Source organism: Zootoca vivipara, chromosome 11 (assembly GCF_965207765.1).
Source record: "Zootoca vivipara chromosome 11, rZooViv2.hap1.1, whole genome shotgun sequence".
NCBI classification, from domain to species: Eukaryota; Metazoa; Chordata; class Lepidosauria; order Squamata; family Lacertidae; genus Zootoca; species Zootoca vivipara.
Genome location: NC_142594.1, coordinates 51,032,536 through 51,057,510, shown reverse-complemented (window position 1 = coordinate 51,057,510; position 24,975 = coordinate 51,032,536). Strand labels below are relative to the sequence as shown.

The 24,975-nt window shown below is 45.7% G+C and overlaps 1 protein-coding gene across 1 annotated transcript in view; it reads left to right on the top strand.

Moving 5' to 3' along the window:
• The window catches only part of VILL (villin like), a 49,926-nt gene that overhangs the window by 7,340 nt on the left and 17,611 nt on the right, over positions 1-24,975 (top strand). Inside the window, exons 2-10 of the mRNA XM_035129295.3 lie at positions 11,868-11,947; positions 16,032-16,106; positions 18,942-19,138; positions 20,142-20,250; positions 20,707-20,817; positions 21,147-21,346; positions 22,287-22,365; positions 22,558-22,656; positions 23,664-23,817. Coding sequence (XP_034985186.3) covers positions 11,870-11,947; positions 16,032-16,106; positions 18,942-19,138; positions 20,142-20,250; positions 20,707-20,817; positions 21,147-21,346; positions 22,287-22,365; positions 22,558-22,656; positions 23,664-23,817 — 1,102 coding nt within the window. The 5' untranslated portion in view covers positions 11,868-11,869. The remainder of the gene's footprint in view (positions 1-11,867; positions 11,948-16,031; positions 16,107-18,941; positions 19,139-20,141; positions 20,251-20,706; positions 20,818-21,146; positions 21,347-22,286; positions 22,366-22,557; positions 22,657-23,663; positions 23,818-24,975) is intronic.

The following is a 24,975-nucleotide window of genomic DNA, read 5'->3' as shown; positions in this document are numbered from 1 at the left end:
TTTAACTGAATGGTGGAAGAATTTACCTCAGGGTAAATTTACTGGTAAACCGCCCAGTAAACGGTTGGGAGCTGGGTTGGAAGGAAAGGGTCCGGCTACTAAGTAGCCTGATCTTGCCCACATCTGCACTGTACTGTACACTTGAAACAGTTCTATACCACTTTGAACCATCATTTGCTTCTGCCAAACAATCCGGAAACTGTTAGTTAAGGGGTGCTGAGAGTCATACTATTTTAGATGTATCGTGCAGGTGAGGCCTTTGGGGGTTTTTTATGGCAAGTTCTTTCTACCTTTTGAGAAAAGGGATAGGGAACCTCAGGGCCAAGTGTGGCCTTCCAGAATTTTCCATCTGGCCCTCAGAGCATTCTCCCCAGGCAAATGCCCCTCACCAACTCAGCTTCACACCTCCCTTGAGTATGTTTTCCTGGTTTGAATGCCTCCTTAAACCAGGCATCCCCAAACTGCGGCCCTCCAGATGTTTTGGCCTACAACTCCCATGATCCCTAGCTAACAGGACCAGTGGTCAGGGATGATGGGAACTGTAGTCCAAAACATCTGGAGGGCCGAAGTTTGGGGATGCCTGCCTTAAACTCATAATGCCTCTTGTTTCCCTCAATGGAGGACAGAGACGGGTGTGTGGGTTCATGCAGAAACTAGCCTACTGTACTGAGGGGAAATAGACGGCCATTTTTGCCCTTGGCCTGCCTTCCACTGGCGTTTGGCCTGTGGTAAGTTACCCAGTAGTGAATGCAGACCCCTGGGCTGAGAAAGGTTCCCCACTCCTGTTTACGAAAAAAAAAATCTGAAAATGAACAGCTTCCAGGAGCGCAAGCCTCCCTGGATTCCTGAGGTGGCATCATGGTTTTCTTTGGGAATGCAAGTTGCTGGGAAGGCGGTTGAATGATTTGCCGGCTCTGAATGTCCCTTGATGGGAATCACAGGAGGGCGGAGGGCAGTTGCCTTCATGTCCTACATGTGGGCTTCGCTTTGGCCACTGTTCTGAGCAATACGGGGGCCCCTTCGGCCTCATCCAGCTTCCAAGCTCTTGCTTCTCCACTTTCCTAAGCAGGATAGGGGCAGGAGGTGCTGCTTTGTTTACATGGCGTTTCCCTGTTGCGTGTTTTCTGGAGGGCTCTGCTGTCCTGCTCTGTTTCCTCTTTCGACGCCAGAGAATGAGTGCTCGTCCCCACAGATCGTTGCGCTCCTCAGTTGGCAAGGCCATGTGCAATTCATCCAAACGCCTGCTCTGCTGTGGAACAGGAGGCTGGGGCCGTAAAGGTGTAGAAGAATGAATGGGGATGGGGGCTTGTCCCCCACTCCCACAAAAGTTTGAGAAATAAGCATGTGAAGACAGGCTCCAGCAGACTCAGCAGACAAGACCAGCAGTGGGTCCATCGGTCAAGAGGGCAGTTTCTGCACATGCTGTAGAGGGAGGTGAGGGGCAGGTGGGGCTCATTCACCTGGGGAGGCAGTCCATCTAGAAGAAGTTAAACTCTGGTCCTAAACCTTTCAGGATACCTTCTGGAGAAGAAAAGGCTCAGGAGTATTAAAAAAAACTTTGTCAAATCCGGAGTGGAGTCCCTAAGGCAGTTGGATGGTGCCTTGCATGCCTCCTCCTGGCAACTCCTGCAGCCAAGCTGGTGCCAAATGTCTTGCTCTGCTTTCCTTTTAGGCCACATATGCAAATCTGAGAGGGGGGGTCTTGTTGTCTGGGCAGCCCAGGACGTCCACACACACTGCCCAGGCTTGCACCCCAAGGGAGGTGGTAACTTTGGTGCTACTAACATAGCAGTTTGACTTCGCCCCCGGAGGTGCACTCCATTGTCTCTTGAGACAGACAGGTGCCAGCAACTGAGGATTTCTGCTTGGAAACTCAGCTGTTAAAAGCCCCAGTTAGTGAACCAGGTCTGGAGGCAGTTGAAATTTGCGACATTCTCACTTTCATTGATGCATAGGCAGCAGCCAGGGAGGGCTGGCCAGGGGTTGTTTCTTGGTGTTTTGGGCTTCCCTTTGTTTATGTCTAAATTCACCGCCCACAGGCGCAGCCGAACCAAGGACAAGCAAGTGACCTTCTAAAAACACTGTGCTAGTCTTTTGGGGCTGATTCAATAGTTCTTTCTACTTGCTTTCTACGTACCAGGGCATCGGGCGTCAACCTTTGGGGACCAAAGGACACATTATGAATTTTGAGAGGGTGCTGTGGGCTCCAGTCACAAAATGGCTGCCATTGGGGCATGACATAACACAAAATGGCTGCCATGAGGGTGTGTGGTAACACAAGATTGCTGCTTCTCCTCACCCCACCTCTCCCAGGACAACCTCATGTCTGGGGGCCCAGCCCGAGGTTGCCAGTGGAGACCTTTTGTGGGTGCCACGTGCCCACGGGCACTGGGTTGGTGACTCCTGAAGCAAGTGTTGTTGAATTGAGCAGGACTTGGCTCCAGAGCATTTTTGCAGGAGGGATTCATCTGCATACCCCAAATGCGGCTTTGCACACTAATAAATTGCTCTGTTGTCCTGCTGCAACAAATCTACATGGGGAGGGGGGAATTGGCTTTTGTGGTGCGAGCGGTGGGGGAACTGAAATGAATAAGTGTAGGAAGAACAAATTATTAAAGGGACAATGCACACACACACCCCGCAAGCAAAATCAGGACAAATGCTCATTGTCATATATAACTCGCCCCATAAACAAATGAGAACAAATAATGGCCAAATACAATCTAACCTCCTCATAAGCTTTGTGCAAGCAAATCAGGAAGAATTCTCGATAAACAGGTTGCCTGCAGGAGTCCCGTGTTGAGGATCCGGTTCTGAAAAAACCCAGAACGTGCATTTAAGGTTAACTGAGGGAGCAGCGTAAGGTCATGGGGTCAAAGGCTGGTTTTTGTAGTGGGATCTGCTGGTAGTCTGGCTGGTTAAAGAATGATGGACACCTTCAGGGAAAGGTCCGAAGTTCAATGGATGAGCATGTGGTTTATGCAATGCCCATTTTCAATCACCAACATATCTGGCTAATCCAAGGGTGGGCAACTTGGTACTCTCAAGATGTTGTTGGACTACAACTCTCACATCAACTCCAGGAGCCTGGCAAATGACCAGGACCGCGGATGTTACATCTGATGGGGAACCGAGTTTTCCAATCCCGGCTTTAAAAATCCCAGGTTGGTCAAAAACAAAATGGCCTGTCGTAAATTTGTAACAAGTGAGCAACAGATAAATACAGACATGGATAAGCACATGTCCGAAAAGGAGCTCAGCCTGTAGTGATTATTTCCTTTGACTGCTCAAACCAATACTGATGATTATATATGTGCCTGTAGTCTCTTTGATGTTGTATGAAATATGGTTCTCTCTGTCTGTGAGTGGGGAGTCTAATTAGAAGCCGGCTGGTGTCATTTTAACCCAAATGACTGCCCACGAAACCAGGAAGTGGGAGTTCAAAAAAACATGCCTATTTTGGTCGTTGTGTAGCAATTGTCCATTTCTTAACGTGCCTGTTCCAAACCAAGCCATCATAGACCACAACTCCCTAGTGTTACAGAGACTTGAAAAGAGAGTTGAGAAGGGAAGACTTTCATTCTCTCTCTCTCTCTCTCTCTCTCTCTCTCTCTCTCTCTCTCTCTCTCTCTCTCTCTCTCTTCAGTTTCAGGAACATTCAGAAGAATTCCTTCCCCACCACCCAAAATATATTTTGACTTAGACCATGTCCTAGTCTGGGTAGGATGGCATGCAAATTCTTGTTGCTTTGTGACTTCTCTATATGCCCACTTTCTTGTCCCATTTTCAAAATAATCCTTACGTTTGTTTTGACTCGGGCATTTAGAAACTCTCTTGCCCCAAGCAACAAAGTATTCTAGCTGCTTAGAAATGCACAATTCCTGATACATAGCAGAGGAAGGTTAAATAGTAGCTGGAAAGCCTACTTTGTATGAAATGACAAGAATTGTATTTCCAGGACCTCCACTCATCTGGGTGCTGGGTATGACATTATTGACCTCAATTAAAATATTGGCACCAGATTTTGCACACAGAAAAAACTAACTTTAAAAAAGCATAGTTAAGGGTGACAGGTTTCAGTCAGTGTGGACTATCACATGCTCAGAATCTGCGGAATAATCTAGGTAACAAGCAGAGAGTCTTGAAGTATTTTGTAGACAGAAGTAATTAGTTCACCATATCTTGGCTTAATGACCCGAAATATGAGCAAGCCTTTAGGTTGTGTGTGAGGCAAGGCCCTTCCCTCTTCCTTTCTTGCAAGCCACAATTCAGCAAAGTTATCCGTTTTATCTGAACTGGGAAACAAACCAGGATCCTAAACCAACTTCAAACCCTGGTTAAGGATATGGGCTTGTTGTGAAGTTGGTGACCATGGTTTCTCAGTTGAGATGAAACAGGAAACTGTGGTTGGTTAGAGACTTCATCGTTGCATTCAGGTATTCCACTTAGGAGGGAACAAAGGGGCTGTGGGCAAAGGACTCGTTCATATACTGGCTTATAAAGCTTAAATACGATCATCTGAACTGGCTCAGAGTTTTACCACACCACCATCAATATTGGAGCTGTATAATTTACTTTATTAATGTAGAGGCAATAGCTGGATGCTTGAAACCAATATCATAAACCAGGGATGAGGAACCTGTGGCCCTCTAGATGTTGCTGGACTCTACTTCCCATCAGCCCCAGTCAGCATGGTCAGTGGCTAGGGATGGTGGGAGTTGTAGTCCAACAACATCTGAAGGACCACAGGTTCCTTCATCCTACCGTAAACCAGGCATCCCCAAACTGCGGCCCTCCAGGTGTTTTGGCCTACAACTCCCATGATCCCTAGCTAACAGGACCAGTGGTCAGGGATGATGGGAATTGTAGTCCAAAACATCTGGAGGGCCGAAGTTTGGGGGTGCCTGCCGTAAACCATTGGAACATAGGAAGCTACCTCATACTGAGTCATACCATCCAGTGCAGTGTCGTCTACCTTGACAAGCAGTGACTGTCCATGGTCTCAGGCAGGGGACATTCCTTGCCCTACCTGGAGATGCTGGGAATTGAGCCTACATTCAAGGCAAATGCTCTTCCACTGAGCTATGGCCCTTCAGAGATCAAGAGGGGAAGACTAGGCCACAACCTAACATGTGAGCTTTATTATATTGGAGACTGTTCAGAAAAGGCTTCCCCTTCTCGGGTTCTGAAGTGGTATGGCCTCCAGGGAGGACTGTACCACACAATAGCTCTGAATGCCTTTCTCCTCGATGGAAAGGCAGTCCTTAAGCAAACAAATCTCTCAGCTCTGGGTTTCGTGTGGGGTTACGGACTCAGACCAGTTTCCTCTCGCCTCTATTTACTTGCATCTTGAAATTGCAGGCGTGACTTTCATGTGAGGCAACTCTCTTCTCCGTATCCCTGGGCACAAAGAGCCAGCTTAGGAGAGGAGGGTGGGGAAGGGCGGGCCTTAAGCCGAGGAAATTCTCAGGGATTTTAGTTGACAGAAACCTGACAATAAAACTGTGAAGTCGGCTGCACCTCACAGCACAGTTAACGTCCCCTGAATGGCTGGGCAGCCGGGAAGAAAGACAGCAAGGTGCGTTGGCACCTTGAGTCCCGCAAGCCAAGCAGAGCCAGCCACACCTCAAGGTCAAACTAGATGTGAGATTCAAAAATGTTCTACGGCCCCTTCTGCACACTTCTAGCAGTATCACTGGGGGCCAATTTTAATCCTCAAGGGCAAGTTTTAATAGGGCAGACTGAAAACGATGAGCGTGCATGAGGCTGTTTTACTGGAATAGGGAGGAGAGGGGGAAATAATTAAAAGAGGTATTCCCTGTGGAGTACTGCAGACAGGCTGTGTCTTCATGTTGTCTAAGGCCACATTCACAGCATACATTGAATGTTCTGCGACAGGGCTTCCCAAGCTTGGGTCTTCAGCTGTTGTTGGACTACAGCTCCCATCATCCAAAGAGTGCAGGACCAGTGGTCAGGGGTGATGGCAATTGTAGTCAAACAACAGTAGAATTCTCAAGTTGGGGGAAACCGGCTCTGTGATGCCACTTTAAACAAGCATGGCTTCCCCCCAAAGAATTATGGGAGTTGTGGTTGGTTCAGAGTTGCCAGGAGACCGCCTAATCCCCTCACAGAACCACCAGTTTTAACACTTAACACTTAACAGTTAAAACCACCAGTTTTAACACTTTCCCAGGGAACTCAGGAAATTGTCATTCTGTGAGGGCAATAGGGGTGTCCTGACAATTCCCAGAGCTCGTAACTATCTACAACTCCCAGAATTAAACCCATGATGGTTTAAAGCAGCATCGTAGTGGTGTGATACTGCTTGAAATGCTCTGCTTAGATGGGGCCTAAGTCTCTGAGAAGCAGCGCAAGAAGTTGAGGGATAGAGCTTGGTTGTACAAAGAAGGGGAAACAGTTTGACCACTCTCTTCTCCTGGGAATCAGAATCGCACAGGCATTTAAGCCGACATTTGCCCTATGTCTGTTTGTGTGACCGTGTCTAATTTTGCCCCTTTCTAAAATTTATTTCTTAGTGTGTGTCCTTCTCTTCTCAGGGGCGTAGCCAGGATCAAAACTAGGGGGGGGGCAAGCCATGGTCGTTCAGGGGCGGGGCCAAGGCACGGAAGGGGAGGGGCCACGAAGTGGGCGGGGCTAAAGGGCCAGCGGGCCTGATGATATCGTGGCGGCGGCAGCAGCGGCCACCTTGTGCTTCTGGGGCTGGTAGCGTTGGCGGCTACCCTGCTTGGCTGGAGAGGACAGGAGGGTCGGGCAGGCGAGAGGGGGTGGCAGGGCGGGCGAGGGCGAGGCAAGACACGGCCGCAGCCACGACGGCTCCGAGGCGTTGCTGCATATCAGCATAATATTTCAACCATGGTTCAAGCCCCACCTTAGGAAAAAAATCCTGCATTGCAGTGGGTTGGACTAGATGACCCTTGTGGTCCCTTCCGACTACAATTCTACGATTCTATTGATATATTACCATAGCATATGCATCGTTCTGCTTTCTTGAATTGTCCTACTCCTAGGCATAGCAGCCAACTCCTAGAGGCCTAGGTGCCTCCCCCCCCCAATTACTGGTAAATACCGTATTTGAAAGAGTCATCCCCCCCATGTTGATGGGCTTTCTATGTGGGGCTTATCTGCCCCCCCGTATTTTATTAAGGATGGAAGAGGGAGGGAAGGAAGGAAGAAATAGAGAGAGGGATAACTCATATTTGTGGGTGCCTCTGGGTGACGCTGTGATGCTGGAACTCTGCATGTACAGGAGCCTTGTAAGCAGCTTTCTCTCTGCTTGATTTACAGCAGGCACGTCCAACAGGTAGATTGTGATCTACCAGTAGATCACTGGATGTCTGTGGTAGATCACTGGTAGGTCACTGGCACCCCTAAAAAAAGCTCACCCAAAATTTTCCTCCTCACTCAAAAAAGTTGAACTATGACCTGAAGCCCTAAACAAAAATGGGCCTCCCTCCCTCCTAAAAGAAGCTTCCCTTCCTTTAAAAAAAACTCAACAGCTTTGACCTGAACCCCCCAAAAGGGGGTAGATCACCCCCAGTTTTAAACTCTGAGTAGATCAGAGTCTCTTGGGAGGTGGCCACCCCTGATTTACAGTATACAGATGCAGGAGGAGGGGCAGACTGGAACACCAATGCTTTTTATAAACATCACTGTGTCCGTCAGAGCTACAGCCTCCCCCCTTTCTTATTCACTTCTTTTTAGCCTTGCAGAGCCACCTTAGTCAAATTGAATCCTCTGAGTCTGCACCCTCATTAAATCGCCAATAGAACTCTTAATGCTCCTGAATGCTCATTAACAACTCCCACTTAAGAACAATAGGGTGAAATGGTCAGCTATCGAATCTTGCCTGGGGATATATGCTCCATTGTCTTAACTGCTTAACTACTGGTAGCCACTTTGCTTTATTTATTTGATGTGTTTTTGTTACTGCTGTGTTCCCCCCCCCCCCAAGCAAGCGGAGACTTAGCTGCTCTTGCTAAAGCAAAGCCCTTTCCACTTCAGTTTTTGGAGGGGGGAAGTGCTGGTTATGGTCTGTAAAATACATTATTATTATTTTTGCTTCTAGGGGGGGCAGCTGCCCCCTCCTGCCCCCCTGCCTACGCCCATGTCTCTTCTGCAAATCTACCAAAGAACAAAGTAAAAAGAAAATCAGGATTAAGGGGGTTTCTCAGGATGGTGGAGAGCGGGTGTGCTGTGTCTCACCGGTGAAGCGATGGTGGCATTCCCGCCCCCCTCTTCTTCTGCTCAAAAATGGAGGGGATCAAGGGGGGTCGGTTGAGGGGAGGCATGATAAGTGTCACTGTTTTCATCTGAGGAATGTTGGAGGGTATGGAGGGTATTATTTGAATGCAGAAGAGCCTGACTTCAGTCCCTTGCAGCTACAAGGGCCAGATCGCAGGAGATAGGAAGCCCTGCAGAACCCCTCCCAGTCAGCACAGACCAGGCTTACTCAACCTCAGCCCTCCAGTTGTTTTGAGACTACAATTCCCATCATCCCTGACCACTGGTCCTGCTAGCTAGGGAACATGGGAGTTGTAGGCCAAAAAGATCTCGAGGGCCGAGGTTGAGGAAGCCTGGCATAGACCAAGTGAAGCCAATGTGGTGCTCTCTGGATGTGGTCAGACTACAACTCCCATCATCCCTGACCATTGGCCATGTTGGCTGGGGCCATTGGCGCCATCTCTGGGGGGACTCTGGCTGGGCGACCCAATGCGTCTTGCATGTGATGTCAGATGTCAAGGCCTGATGGGGCCCGTCACAGCCGCGGGAGGACCCAATTGGGCTTGTCGCACCGTGTGACATCATGCATGTGCCACATTGGGCCACGTCACACTATGTGACATCACAGGTGCAATGTGCATGATGTCACACACACACACTCCAGGAACCCCAAACGTGGGGCGGAACCCGGCATGCCTGGCTGGGGCTGGTGGAAGCTGGAGGCATTTGGAAGGAACTGTGTTTGCTGCCCCCTTGGTGCAGTCAATACAAAGGTGGATGGTCCACAGATTTGAACTCGGTGCAAGGCAGGTTCCTGTGGGTGGATGCAGTGCTTTTTTCCTGGGGGGTACGCAGGGGTGCACATACCCCTAAACATTGAGTTGGATTTGTGGTGCTGCAGAGGGGTTATTTTATACTTGTTGGTGCAGCACTTTGACAACTGGGAAACACTGGCCTGCAAGCGCTCCAATTGGAGAACAGCCTTTACCAAAGGTGTCATGGGCTTTGAAGACACTCGATCTCAGGACGCAAGGGAGATACGTGCTAAGAGGAAGGCACGCTTGGCAAATCCACACTGTGATCAACTCCCACCCGGAAACCTATGTCCCCGCTGTGGAAGGACATGTGGATCCACAATCAGCCTCCGCAGTCACTTGCGGACTCATTGTTAAAACCATGTTTATGGAAGACAATCTGACTCGGCTACGAGTGATAGAAGAAGAAGAAGAAGAAGAAGAAGAAGAAGAAGAAGAAGAAGAAGAAGAAGAAGAAGAAGAAGAAGAAGACCCCTAAACATTTTGTGAATCTAAGTTTGGCCTCATTGAGGGGCAGTATTTCAATACGAGTAGGAAAATGAGAGTACCCTTAAATATTTTTTATGGGGGGGAATAAAGCACTGGGTGGATGAAACCTCAAACCACAACAGCTTGTCACTGATTGGTTAATTAGTTCCTCTGAAATGTCAATTCCATAGAAGAAAGACAAGCAAATAAATTGTTTGCAATGATTCAGATATTTCCTGTTGCAGCTCATGCCAGAAAAATGGCTTGACCTTCTGCCTGCGCTGTTTGGAACATGGGAGCATTACTGACTGTCATTTCAAACACCTTAACAAAAAACCAGGAAACAGTGCAAGCAGAAGGATAGGCTCAGATCAATGCGGAATTTAAATGTACAAAGAATGCTGATGGAGAATGAAATGCAGTCGAGTTTGGTGTGTCTATATGTTTGTTTGCTTGACGACAAGCAAATCTGAAACAGGTGACAGGATCAAGGGAGTGGCATTAAAATAGAAGCTTTCAAGAGGAGGACTATTAGGGAGTAGAACTTTTTTAATATGAAATGCTTCCGGTCTGCCGTGAGGAATTTCAGCTTGGAGACCTTTCTGTTTATTTAACTTCTGGAACTACAAAAGTTCAGGATAAATGATTTGCATGGCTACTCGTACTTAGCTGTGGATCCTTTTGCTCCAGGATGTTGTTCTGCGTCCAAAAACCTTGGAGAATCAGTGCACTGGTGGCTATTGGCTATTCTATCTAGGTTTGAAGCTTCTATGTATATGCAATTGCAGTATACCTGGGGATGGGGAGAAATTTGCTTCAGTTTACTGTAAAAAAATGTGTGTATCGGGAAAATTGCATGTGAAGTGTGTGTGTGTGTGTTAGGAGAAATTTGCATTAAAATGCTGACGAATTTTCAAGAGGACTAATAAATAAATAAATCAGAAACTGATGCAAAAGTTTGGAGAAGTGAAGGCTGGGAAAATGACCTTCTGGGAAGCCATTCTTGATATAATGATCAGGGAGGTCAGGTGTTCAACTGGCCCTTGTTCCTGTGTGTTTAACGGCACAGTGGTACCTTGCTTTTAAAACTGCTTAGTTTATGAACAACTTGGATAAGAACGCTGCAAACCCAGAAGTAAGTGTTCCGGTTTGTGAACTGCCTTGGAAGCAGAACACGTTCCGCTTCCTGTTGAGCATAGCTGCCAAGTTATCCCTTTTTTTAAGGGATTTTCCCTTATGCTGAATAGGCTTCCTCGCGAGAAAAGGGAAAACTTGGCAGCTATGCTGTTGAGTGTGTTTGGTTTGTAAATTGAGTCTCCCGCTGCTTATCAGAAGCTTCCTGTTGAGTCTGTCGGCTGTTGAGTCCCGAGTACCCACACAACACAGAAGTGATATTTGGAGCTTTTGTTTTTGCTAAAAAAATATATGCATTTTTGTTTGTGTGGCTTTTTCATTTATTTGACTGTGACTTGTTTTTGTGACTGTGTGCAATCCAGTTCAGCTACTGATTGATTGATTGATTGTGTGACTGCAGAAATGGATAAAAGCCCCCCATCCAAACAATGACTATCAGTGCATGTAAGAAAGAATAATAATATTATTTTTTATCATCTACAATACTGTCTTATTTATTTTATAGTACAATACATTGATTATTGCTTTCTTTTTATGGATCAGTGGTCTCGTTAGATAGTGAAATTCATGTTAAATTGCTGCTTTAGGGGTTGTTTTTAAAAGTCTGGAACGGATTAATCCATTTTGCATTACTTTCTATGGGAAAGTACGCCTTGGTTTTGGAACGCTTTGGTTTTGGAACAGACTTCCGGAACGGATGAAGTTTGGGAACCAAGGTACCACTGTAGTTTGATCTGCAGCAATTGGCATCTGATCATTCCCCCTGCCGCCTGCTCAAAATGTTGGCAGCAGAACTAATGATACTGTTTGCCATTCCTGCATAAAGGATGCTAAAAATTACACCAGGTCCCCCACTAATGGAATAAATTGAACTGGATCTCCCCCTCATCATTTATGCATTTATGCAATTATTTTATTGTGTTTATATCTCACCTTTTCTGTCCTCCAAGTTGCTCAAGCTGGCATACACAGTTCTCCCCCTCCTCATTTACTCCCCACAACAACCCTGTGAGGTAGGCTAGGCTGAGAGGTAGTGCGTGGCCCAAGGTCACCCAGTGAGTGTCATGGCCAAGTGGGGCTTTGAACCCTGGTCTCCCAGATCCTAGCCCAACACTTCAACCACGACACCTTGCTAGCTCTCATTTCATCAAAATATGGTATGTACTTTTTAAAAGAGAACCTTCACCTCCTCTTTTTCCTTTTTTCCAGTAATGATGGCTGACGCTGAAGCAGACGTGGGACTCCCCAATATTGAGAGGAAGCCAGGCCTCCAGATATGGACCATAGAGGTACAGTACAGCTGGCATCCTCCGTACACCGCCTGTATTTTTCGCAGGGTGACATAACACGGTGTTCACTCCTCAGGCTGTTAGTATTTTGCAGGAGAGACTCAGGTACATAGCAGAAATTTCAGTTTGTGCAACTGAAGTGGATCCAAGTGTGGGCTTTTTGCGGTTAGGAAAGCGACGGGAGAATGCCCTGAGAAGTGTGGAATAAACAAATGATTTATGGGAAGATGTAGAAACACCTCACAGACGAATCTGAAGACATCTGAAGGCAGCCCTGTTTAGGGAAGCTTTTAATGTTTGACGGACTATTGTATTTTCATACTTTGTTGGAAGCCGCCCAGAGTGGCTGGGGAAACCCAGCCAGATGGGCGGGGTATAAATAATAATAATAATAATAATAATAATAATAATAATAATATATTATTATTATTATTATTATTATTATTATTAAAGATGAATGCTCATTGTCATATATACTCCCCACAGACAAATCAGAACAAAGGCCAAGTAAAGTCTAACTGCCGCGTAAGATTTGGGCAAGCAAATCAGGATAAATGCCTGATAAAAAGGTCGTGTGGGAGAGCTCACCTTTTCATTTTCAATTGGGTTGTTAAATTATACATTAATTAGCTGAACATATTGCCTTGCCAAAGGCAAGGTGGTTCTTTTAAAATGAGATTCAGAAGCAATACCAACTACACGAGTGAGTGAGAAGATTAAAGGCTTTGTTCTAAAACAGCGAGCAATGTATACATACCAAGCAAGCACCTCTGCCACTTGGAAGCCCTCAAGAAGCAGAGAAGCAGCTCCCCCAGGCAGCCTCAGTTTGCACAGCCTTGCGGCTGATCAGTCTCTGCACAAGCTTCAAAGAAACTCTGCCCAACAACTCTGCTCACAAGTGAGTCCTCAAAAGTTACTAGTCCTCAATCATTGACCTAGGTTGGTCTGATTTATTACATTATTGCGCTGAAATTAACTCTCACCTATAAAAACTCCCCTGCAGCAGCCTTACAAGTTAGCTTTCATGATGGTGCAATAGCCACCCACCCTTTGGGATGGAAAGGTTTTGGGCGAAGGTTCACCCTTTCGATTTCTGCCTGTCACCCAGCAGTCGAAAGCAGTTGAACTCTGCCAGAAATAAAGATAGGGCTCATTGTTCTGATTCTGGAATCATTTGCTATGGGGTTTTTGTTTGTTCTTTGTTTCATTACATTTCTATACTGCCCTTCATCTGAGAATCACGGGGCGGTTTACAACATAAAACGGCAATAACGCAGAACATAGTAACAAACGAAAAACAATTTGAAAGGGAGCCCTCTAAATTTTAAAATGAATTGTTAAATAGTAAAACTAAGATCCCCTTCATGGATAAATGCCTTGTCGTGGCGAAGGGGCTTGAATAACTCAGAGAAGCTATGAGCTATGCCGTGCAGGGCCACCCAAGATGGACAGGTCATAGTGGAGAGTTTTGACTAAACGTGATCCACCTCGAGAAGGAACTCGCAAGCCACTCCAGTATCCCTGCCAAGAAAACTCCATGGACAAAGACAGGCATCCCCAAACTTTGGCCCTCCAGATGTTTTGGACTACAATTCCCATCATCCCTGACCACTGGTCCTGTTAGCTAGGGATCATGGGAGTTGTAGGCCAAAACATCTGGAGGGCCGCAGTTTGGGGATGCCTGGACAAAGACAACTGGCGTGCTCTGGTCCATGGGGTCACGAAGAGTCAGACACGACTAAACAACTAAACAACAACAACAAGATTATTCCAAGAATGTATCGACTCCTATTGGATTACAAGGTAATGGAGGAGAAAGTAACAGTCTCTTTGACAAAATGGGCTCAGGACATTGGACATCCCATTATGATGGTAGATTGGGAGAACCTTTGGAAAATAAATATGAAGTGCACAGCGAACTATAATATTAGAGAAATTATGTTAACAATGAACCATAGATGGTGTCTCACACCTTCAAGGTTGTCCAAAATGTACAAGAATATAGCGAACGTGTGTTGGAGATGTGGAGGAAACAACGGGGAAATGTTCCACATGTGGTGGTCATGTGGAAAGATAAAAAGGTTCTGGGATAGGATATATGACGAGATAAAAAAAAAATGCTGGGAATTACTTTTTTTAAAAGACCTGAGGCATTTTTGTTAAGTATCACGGGTAGAAATATCTGAATGCAACAAAGAGAAATCTTCCTGTACGAAACAGCGGCGGCCCGAATACTTGTAGCTAAAGGGTGGAAAGAAAAGGATGTGCCGAAAATCACCGACTGGCAGAGTAAAATACAGGATTTTGCTGAAATGGCACAATTAACAAATGTAGTCTTAGAGGCAATTCAAAAAAATAAATTTCTTTAAAAATGGGATAGGTACAAGAAATATGTTCAAAAATATAGTAAAAATGTAATATCCATGATAGCGTTTGAATGATATTAAAAGGAAATGGGGTTGAATCATAATTGTTAGGATGTAAAAGGAACTAAGAATGTACTAGAATAATGGCTTTAGAAGTCTGTACTAAGGTATTTACATTCAAGTATAAAGAATAAGTATATACACAGGGAATTAACAGGAAGTCCAAAGCTTTTATTTTTATCTTTATCATATAAACATATTTTTTATTTTATTCTTTATCCTTATTTTTATTTTATTTTTTTCTGGTACTTTAATTTACTTAAGGGAGGCAATTGCAGGAAAAAGAAAAAGATAAAACAATGATGTTTACTTTGTATAATGTACTGTACAGTATACATACATTTTGGTATGTCTTGTATGTTACATATACTTCATAGTTATGAAAAAAAGCAATAAAAAGAATTTTTAAAGAAAAAGAAAGACAATACTCCCTGTGTTTAAAAGGCTGTGATATTTCTTCTGTAGTTGACTTTAAGTTTTCTTTGGTTAACTTTGGCCCACTATACTAAAGTCTTGCCAGATCAATCCAGAATGCTTAAAAAGTGAAGAATCTGGGCTTGCCATTTTACAGCCCCAAATGTACAAGCACACAGGGCCGCTTGCTTCCACCCTTTTGTGACCCAGGGCTGAAGTCGAAGAAGTCAGCGCAACTTTAGTTCCTGCTTCTCTGCCGAACAAGTTTGTCCAGTTTTGCAATTCGTGCTAGAGGTGAAGCGGAAAACTTTTCACAATTAATTAAGCCGAGAAGGATGTGTGAGATCTTCCAAATGTGTATGTTGAGCCTCCAGGTGCAGAAACTTTGGCAAGGGGGGGGGGAGTTGCAGCAAGGTTTGCTTATCTATTTCACAAAAATTATACACCCCTTGATTGTAGGTGGGGGACCTCGAAGCAGGTTACAAAAAGATAGAACAATAAAATCCATAAAATTTTACAGTCGTACTTTAAAGCAAGGTCCCCAAACTAAGGCCCGCGGGCCAGATGCGGCCCAATCACCTTCTAAATCCGGCCCGCGGACGGTCTGGGAATCAGCATGTTTTTACCTGAGTATAATGTGTCCTTTTATTTAAAGTGCATCTCTGGGTTATTTGTGGGGCCTGCCTGGTGTTTTTACATGAGTATAATGTGTCCTTTTATTTAAAATGCATCTCTGGGTTATTTGTGGGGCCTGCCTGGTGTTTTTACATGAGTAGAATGTGTCCTTTTATTTAAAATGCATCTCTGGGTTATTTGTGGGGCATAGGAATTTGTTCATTCCCCCCCCCCCAAAAAAAATAGTCTGGCCCCCCACAAGGTCTGAAGGACAGTGGACCGGCCCCCTGCTGAAAAAGTTTGCTGACCCCTGCTTTAAAGCATTCAAAAGTTAAAATACTAACATGGTTTAAAGAACTGTCCTTGCACATAATCTTGAGTTTGATGTATTCTTAAACACAATGAATTAACAACAACAACAGCTATTATTTAAACGTGTTGGCTTCCATGTGTTCACATTTTTTAATATAAATTCTGTGTGGATTTATTAACATTTTCTTAGCAATCTGTCCACCATGGCGAAACTTTTGACCATAGAACTGAATCTCCTACAGCGAAGCTTGTTATTCCTATCTCTGCATATCTTCTTAACTGGATTTTTATGCTTCTGTTTTTTGTTGTTATTTTAGAAAATGAAAATGGTGCCTCTTCCTGAGAAGGCCTACGGGAGTTTTTTTGAAGGGGACTGTTACATCATCTTAAACGTAAGTAGCTCTGCTAATGGTGCCCTAGGGTGGGAATGAATCACACAATCACAGAACTGTAGAGTTGCAAGGGACCCCGAGGGTCATCTAGTCCAACCCCCTACAATGCAGGAATCCTGACCACAAGCAGGTAGCCGATCTTCTTTATGCTCAAAGTAACCGCCTTGCAGAGTTTATGTGTTCGTGCGACAGGCACAGTGCCGGATTTACGTATAAGCTAAACAAGCTATATTAGGGCCCCACTCTCTTGCCCCCCCCAAAAAAATCACTATTAATATACTTCTTCTTAATTGTATTTCAGTTCAACAATTACGTTCATTAAATACATATTTTGTTATGTGCAAATGGCTTTAGATACCTATTGGGTCCATAAATTGCCACATAATTCAACACACAAAAACGACAATTTGTTGTGGACAAAGCACAGCTGGACATATAAAGGGCCCCATTACCTTCAGGAGCTTAGGGCCTCATCAAACCTAAATCGGGCCCTGGACAGGTGGAAATCAAGCAGGAGAAGCTCTCCACAGCAGAAGGCTGGAGAAAGATTGGCCCGGTGAATTTCTGCCTGCTGTGTGGCTGTTAAGCACACAGGAGTCCTATCACTAAGAAAAAGAAGGGAGGCAGGATCCCTGATAGCTCAGTTGGTTGGAGCGTGGTGTTGATAATGCCAAGGTTGCAGGTTCGATCCCCATATGGGACAGCTGCATATTCCTGAAGGAGCGTATACCTGAAGCGTATACCTGAGTATACCTGAAGTAGCGTCTCCACCTCCATCATTTTGCCCTGACACTGAGGTCCAGGACCGAGGGCCTTCTGGCGGTTCCCTCGTTGCGAGAAGCCAAGTTGCAGGGAACTAGGCAGAGGGCCTTCTCGGTGGTGGCGCCTGCCCTGTGGAACGCCCTCCCAACAGATGTCAAAGAGGAAAACAACTACCAGACTTTTAGAAGACATCTGAAGGCAGCCCTGTTAAGGGAGGCTTTTAATGTTTAATAGATTATTGTGTTTTATTTTTCTGTTGGAAGCCGCCCAGAGTGGCTGGGGAAACCCATCCAGATGGGCGGGGTATAAATAAATTATTATTATTATTATTATTATTATTATTATTATTATTATTATTATTATTATTCCTGCATTGCAGAGGGTTGGACTAGATGATCCTCGGGTTCCCTTCCAGCCCTACAATTCTATGATTCTATGCTCTTTGGCCTAGCTAGCCTGGTGTTGGGACAGTTTCATGGGCGTAGGCAGGGGGGCAGGGAGGGGCAATAAAAAATCAATAAAAATCATAATCAATAAAAATCAATAAAAACACATAGAAAACTGAGATTCTGTCCCTCCCTAGCGAAAGGCCTGCCCCTCCCCCCCAATAAAATCCCCAGCTTTGCCCATGGACAGTTTAGATCCCCCTGGAAACCTTCGCCATGTTTGCATAGTTCCCCGGATCCCACCATGGTGGGAAAACAAGGCTCCACTTCTCTGTTTCTCTGTGAATTCACGGCCAAACTGTCCGTGCTCCCCTCCTCCCTCTTGCCCTCTGGGCACGGATTTGCTCTCTTCCCATACCAATCGCTATGGTAACCTCACCGAGGAGGTGTTTGGCAAATGTTTACTTTGTCGGAGAGCGAGAAGGTGCCAGAAAATGGGTGGCTGCGCATGTTGGGGCATGTATTGCATTTCCACCTCCACCCCCCCTTCTTCTCAAGACCGTCTTAAGGGTGCTGCCGAGGGGTTTTTGCCCATTTTTTTGGGGGGGGGTCACCTTTAATACACAGGCTGGGGAGAGGTTTCCCTTGACAAATCACGTATGTTCCATTGTGGCTGCATTCACACCTTATATTTAAAGCGGCATGATGGCACTTTAAACAGACATGACCGCCCCGCCCCCCCGAAGAGTTCTGGGAGCTGTAGTTTGCTAAGGGTGCTGAAGGTTGTTAGGGGACCCAAACAACCTACAGTTCCAAAGTGGGTTTAACTGTAAATGTAGTGGTTTGGCCAGTGTGGTGTCATGGTTAAGAGCGGTAGACTCATAATCTGGGGAACCGGGTTTGCGTCTCCGCTCCTCCACATGCAGCTGCTGGTTGACCTTGGGCTAGTCAGACTTCTCTGAAGTCTCTCAGCCCCACTCACCTCACAGAGTGTTTGTTGTGGGGGAGGAAGGGAAAGGAGAATGTTAGCCGCTTTGAGACTCCTTCCGGTAGTGATAAAGCAGGATATCAAATCCAAACTCTTCTTCAATCCCACTTGACAAGGAGGAACTCTGGCCTCTGATCATCTCAAAACCTCTCTCATAACCACCTCTGATATTTTATTGCGAAATAAGATTCGCTTTCTACTCGTTTCTGGCCTAAGATTTCCAGCCCTGGGTCAGCTAGGGATGCAGCGGGGGGTGGGGGAGCGAAATTTGATTCAGTTTGCATTTAGACACAAATCTATCACATTCTCATCTCCCAAAGCAACGTGAGAATCGAAGTCATCCTTCAAAATCTGTAGCGACGTGAATTTTGCGGTGCTGTTCTCCAGCCAGTGTTTACAAAAATGCATATATTGAGGGGAAGTGTGTTTAAAGATGAAAATATCTGTGAAAATAACATACAGAAATGTGCTGCATTAGGAGAAAGCGCTTGCAAAAGAATCTGTTTATTGGGGAGGAATTTGCAACAGAATGCTCAAGAATTTTCATGAAGATTTGGGTGTGTGTTTTTTTAAAAAATAAACTGCAGATTCCTGTAGAAATGTGGGGAAATGAATTTAAAACAGGGGAAATTAGAATCTGGGAGAACTGAAATGGACACATGCCCTCTTTAATTCCATTGATTCCCCCTTCCATCGCAGAACATGAAGACACGTTCCGGATTCGCCACGGACCTGCACTACTGGATTGGGCGCGATTCCTCCCAGGACGAACAAGGCGCGGCTGCTTTCTACGTGACTCAGCTGGATGACCTGCTCGGCGGGAACCCTGTCCAACACAGAGAAGTGCAGGGGCACGAGTCGGCAGCCTTTAAAAGTTATTTCAAGAACGGCATCATGTGAGCGCTGGGGAAAGGCTTGGTGGCTGGAAAGAAAACCCACTCAATTTTAATGGGGCTTTTGTGGTTGAAAACGGATAGAATCAGGCAACAGGCTGCCTCCTTTTTAAACCTCTTGCATTATTCCAGGCTTCCTCAACCTTGGCTCTCCAGATGTTCTTGGCCTACAACTCCCATCATCCCTAGGTAGCAGGACCAGTGGTCAGGGATGATGGGAATTGTAGTCTCAAAACATCTGGAGGGCTGAGGTTGAGGAAGCCTCCATTATTCCCATATTCAAAAGTCGTATGAGCAACAATAAGGACTAGTCCAGGCATCACCAAACTGAGGCCCTCCAGATGTTTTGGCCTACAACTCCCATGATCCCTAGCTAACAGGACCAGTGGTCAGGGATGATGGGAATTGTAGTTCAAAACATCTGGAGGGCCGAAGTTTGGGGATGCCTGGACTAGTAACTTATTTTATTTTTAAAAGGCAAGATTCTAACAACAGCACACTGTGTAGAACCGAGGCTCACCTCTTCCTGTCCACAGCTTCAGCCTGCTGTTCACCCACAGCAGGTTTGGGGAACCTTTGGCCCTCCAGATGTTGCTGAACTACAACTCCCCACCCTCGGCCATTGGCCATGCTTGCTGGGGCTGCTGGGAGTTGTAGTTCAGCCACATCTGGAGCGCCACAGATTCCCTGTGTCTAATGTAGAAGCTACTGCTCTCTTAAGGCTTTCACCAATGGGCACCTGCAGGAATATTTCCTGGGGGCGAGGGTCAAAGTAAAAGAGTGAAATGGGTAGCAACTTAGTTTCACACCTGCAAAAGGGATGAATAATAGTGCCTATATACCTTACCTTACATCTCAGTTTTTACAAGTGCCAGCTAGATGCTTACTCTGGAAACTGGGGGGACTGGATATCATTGTTCTTCCAGGGGGCAACTGCCCACTTGCTCCCCACCCCATGGGCACACATGCCCCTCTTCAATTATTAAAACCTCCTTATCCCCAACAGCTACAAGAAGGGAGGAGTTGCTTCAGGGTTCAAGCATGTGGAGACCAACATGTACAATATCAAACGCCTCCTTCACGTCAAGGGGAGGAAACACGTCACGGCTACAGAGGTAAGGAAGCAGGCGAGATCCTGGGGTTGGCTGACATTTGGATGGTGGCAGAAATTGCCAGTGTTCACTTATTCATCCACTTCCGAAAAAGAAATCAATCCAGTGGATGTGATTGGTATTTGCTACTGCTGTTTTCACTCTGCAAGTGATACATGATTGGGGGCGGGCAATCAGAATTGTGCTTCCTTCTCATTAAAATGAACGGTGCAGAATTCTTTACGTTATTCCACACCGTTCATTTTGGTGCAAAGGAAGCAGTTGCATAGAAGTTTGCCAAAGAATACAATGAGACAAATGCCTCGTCGGAAGTTGAATTGCAGCAGAACGGAAAGGGCGCTGCCTGCGACAAATACAGGAATCATCTGGTGCCTTCCGACATCCCTAATCGCACCACCCTGCGTTCTTTCCTGTGTCTTCTTGTTAAAAACAACCCCCTTTTCTTTTTCCTCCTGACAGGTAGATCTCTCCTGGAACAGTTTCAACAAAGGAGACGTCTTCCTGTTGGACCTCGGCAAAGTCTTGATTCAGTGGAACGGTCCCTCGTGCAACGTTGCAGAGAAATCAAGGGTGAGTGCTGGAAATCAGAGTGGCATTATTTCTGGTGCAGTTTTCAAGAAATGGCAATGCATAAGTCCATTGGTAGAACATGAGACTCTTAATCTCAGGGCCGTGGCTTCGAGACCCACATTGGACAAAAGATTCCTGCATTCCAGGGGGTGATGGACTACAATTCCCATCGGTCTGTGCTATCTGGGGCTGATGGGATTTGTAGTCCAAAACATTCAGACTCCCAGCTTCTAGGTGAGGCTGGAGGAGACAATACAATGTTAGATTGACCAATAAACTGACTCAGCATTATGTATATTGATGTCTCTGTAATTCTCCCTGTCTTCTAGGGTATGGTCTTGGCACGAAGTATCCGGGACGGCGAGAGGGGGGGCCGTGCTCAGATTGGCATCATTGACAATGAGAAAGACTGCCCAGACCTCATGCAGATCATGAAAGCGGTGTTGGGGGAGAGGCAGGGGGAGCTGCGGGAAGCATTGCCTGACGAGAAAGCTGATGAACTTCAGAAATCCAATGTCCGTCTTTACCAGTAAGCCTTAGGGAATTATTTCTCAGTTTCTTTCTTTCTTTCTTTCTTTCTTTCTTTCTTTCTTTCTTTCTTTCTTTCTTTCTTTCTTTCTTTCTCTCGCCAAAAAAAGGCAGATGGCCCAAAATTGGCTTGTTTTCTTTAGGCCTAGGAAATTTAAAAAGCAACTCCCGTTGAGTTTGAACCCCCCCCAAATTCTGTGATGGGAAAAGTGATGTAAATGTCTCAAGGGCCTCCTTTATATCACCGTTAATACCAGCTGAAGATTACGGTCACGTTAGTCACTGATAAAGTGCCTTAAATTTGTACGTGCTGTGTTCAAATATAAGCTTGCAATCTAACAGGGCGCGACACAAAAGGGAAAAGGTTCAGGGAGGGAGGAGGAAAGCAGATGTTGAAGCTGCTGCTCTTTCACTGGCCAGTGAGTGGGACCATGGCGGTTTCTCCCTTGTGGTGAGGAGATACGGGGCTGGGAGTAGGAAGTCGAATTGGGCTTGGCAAGCCCAATAGAAGGAATCAAGGGCTGCCTTCATCGGGCACCACTGAAAGCCCACACCCCTGTATGCGGTCCTTGCCTGATTTCTGACATCAGAGCCAAGCTTGGAGAAAAGTTGGCAGATGGAGAAGGAAAAGTTTTGCACTCGGGACAAGCTGCATGATTAATGTAAAGTGTCGTTTGGCTCTCAGAGGGTGAGAGTTTCAAGGACGGCATTCCAGCCAGACAAAAACTGTTCAAAGGGGTGCAAAGGGCTGGCCTGTAGAGAGTCACAGGGGCCAGATGGGGGTGTTGGGGGGTGCATTAGCCTGAGGATAACTGGATAACTCCCCAAGGAATGGGTGGCATTTAGGTCCTTAGGGTTGAGGGCAAGGACTGTCCCCCAGCCCTCAACCTCAAACCCTGGAGAAGGCCTTAAAGATTCCTACTGTCTGTTTCCTCCTGCAGCGTCTATGAAAATGGGAAGGATTTAGTAGTTCAAGAAATTGCTACCCGGCCCCTGACTCAAGACCTCTTGCAGAATGAGGTAAGGTACCAAATAGTCTGTGCAGAATTGGGGTGGGGGCGGGGGTTTGATGATGTGACATCCTCTCTCTTTTGGTCCCCCTGTAAGAGTATCCGTCAGTTTATCAGATACGTGCCCTGGTCTACAGGAGCTCAAAGTTCTGGATTCAAATCCAGTGAAGGTCCTTGTCCCCCACTCCCTTTATTTTAACAGGACTGTCACATTCTGGACCAGGGAGGTTTTAAAATTTTTGTCTGGCGTGGAAAAGACTCCAGCAAAGAAGAGAAGAAGGCAGCGTTCAGCCGAGCAGTGGTGAGTTGGGAGCTCAAATAGGGGTGCAAAAAATGTGGGGTTTTTTATTCCACTTAAAAGGGGGGTGGGGTGGGGGTGGGAAACTCAGCCAGATCATGACAGGGACATTCTGACACAAAGCAGGTGGAAACAGCTAATGGAGGTGTATTGGCATGGACAGAGTGCCAAATCTGAATCAGGGAGAGCTGGGTTCAGGTCTCTTTCTCATGAGGCCAATACCTGAACCCACCTTGGATGGTTCTGGCAAGGAATGTAAATATAATTAGGAAATGGTCAATTGTCATTATAATTATTGTCATGCCCTAAAGAGAGAAACACAGAGTGACGTTTTGAACCTGGCATGTTTGGCAAATGGAAAGTCAATGTGCGTATGCTAAATAATAGCTGCATAACTTGTCTTGTTTTTGCGAGTCTGGGCAAAGGGCGAAAAGTTCAATAGGACCTGAAAGCTCCACCCCAAGTCCTTGCTCCAGCCTCCATTGCCCCTTCCCTCCTCTGGGGAATGCTCATGCCCTTAGCTGCCCTTAGCAGCCTTGAGAACTAGAAGCACTATTTTTAAAACAATGGCAACACAGAATACAGTGGTGCCTCGCTTAACGAATGCCCTGCTTAACGAAATTTCCGCTTAACGAAAGGTTTTTTTCTAGCGGAGGTTGCCTCGCTAGACGAATTCGTTTTATGAAAAATTCGTCTAGCGAATCACGGTAAAAATTCAATGCATTCCTATGGGATTCGCTAGACGAATTTTTCGTTATAAGAAAAGACCCATGGAACGAATTAAATTCGTCTAGCGAGGCACCACTGTACTAATATCCTACTAATAATACAAATTCTTCACCCAGTACCAAACATATGCATCTGCTTTGCGGTAACAGCACTGTAGGATATGAATGTTTTCTTGACCATTACATTTCTTCACTCTGTGGGCCACTAAGTTATAGATTTGCGGAATTATTTCCCTTTGGGGATTTGCCAGAATTGCTGACACCTTCTCGGGGTCCTTCTAGGGTTTCATCCAAGCCAAAGGGTATCCTCCCACCACGAACGTAGAAGTCATGAACGACGGAGCGGAGTCGGCGATGTTTAAGCAACTCTTTCAGAAGTGGACCGAAAAAGACGAGTCTCAGGGACTTGGCAAGACCTACAACGTTGGCAAAATTGGTGAGACAGAAACACCCAAATCTCTTTCCTTCGGGCAAAGGTTGACATGATGTTAAATGCACTTTTGCACTTAATGAGCAGTTTCTTTGTTTTTTTGTTTTTAAATGCTAATTGCACCAGCCTTTGGGGTGGGTGGGAGGGCGCTGATAATTAGGCCTGGGTTGATCAGTTGCTTAGAGCATGGTGCTGATAAGGCTAAGTTTGCAGGTTTGAGCCCAATATGGGACAGCAGCATATTCCGGCATTGAAGGAGGTTGGACTAGATCAGGAATCCCCAAACTCAGCCCTCCAGATGTCTTGGGACTACAGTTCCCATCATCCCTGACCACTGGTCCTGTTAGCTGGGGATGATGGGAGTTGTAGTCCCAAAACATCTGGAGGGCCAAGTTTGGGGATGCCTGGACTAGATGATCTACAATTCTATGATTCTATGACGCCAATAAAGGCTCTATCCTCTTGTATAAGCCTGAAGCTACAAGAATCAACTCCATGATTATATGAATTAATGGGGTCAGAGCATGGAAGAAGATGGACCTTAACCCTTTCTTCCCCTGCTACAATCCTGAGCAATAGCCCTCCTCTGAAGCTACTATTTGGATGCATTCTTTCTGTGCCGGTAAAGGAGATTGATTGAAAGAAGAAAGCTAGTATTTGTTTTGGGAGAGGGAGATCCCCATTGGCCCAAATAGATGATTTCCTCCCATTACAAACACGTGGTATAAATATGTTAAACATAAAGAGAAAGGAGCAGAGAAACCAGTGTTGTTGTTGTTGTTGTTGTTGTTGTTGTTGTTGTTGTTGTTGTTGTTATTAATATTATTATTTTATCATCATCATCATCATTTTTACTATCATCATCATCATTATTTTGGAGGGGGTTGAATTCAATTCTGTTCCCATTTAAAGGCAAGCTTACATATTTTGCACTTTTCAAAACTTTGCGTGGCAGCTGTCCTTCAGGATTCACATTTCTATGAATCTTGCAATGTGGGTCACCAGCTAAGTAATGCATACAAAAATGCCTATACCACCAAGGTAAGGCATATAAATGCATATATTGTGTAGGTGTTTGTTTGTTTGTTTTTTTAAAAAAGGATGAAAAATTGTATAAGTTAGGGGAAATTGGCAAAATTGCATAAAAAACTGTGCTAGCCGGAA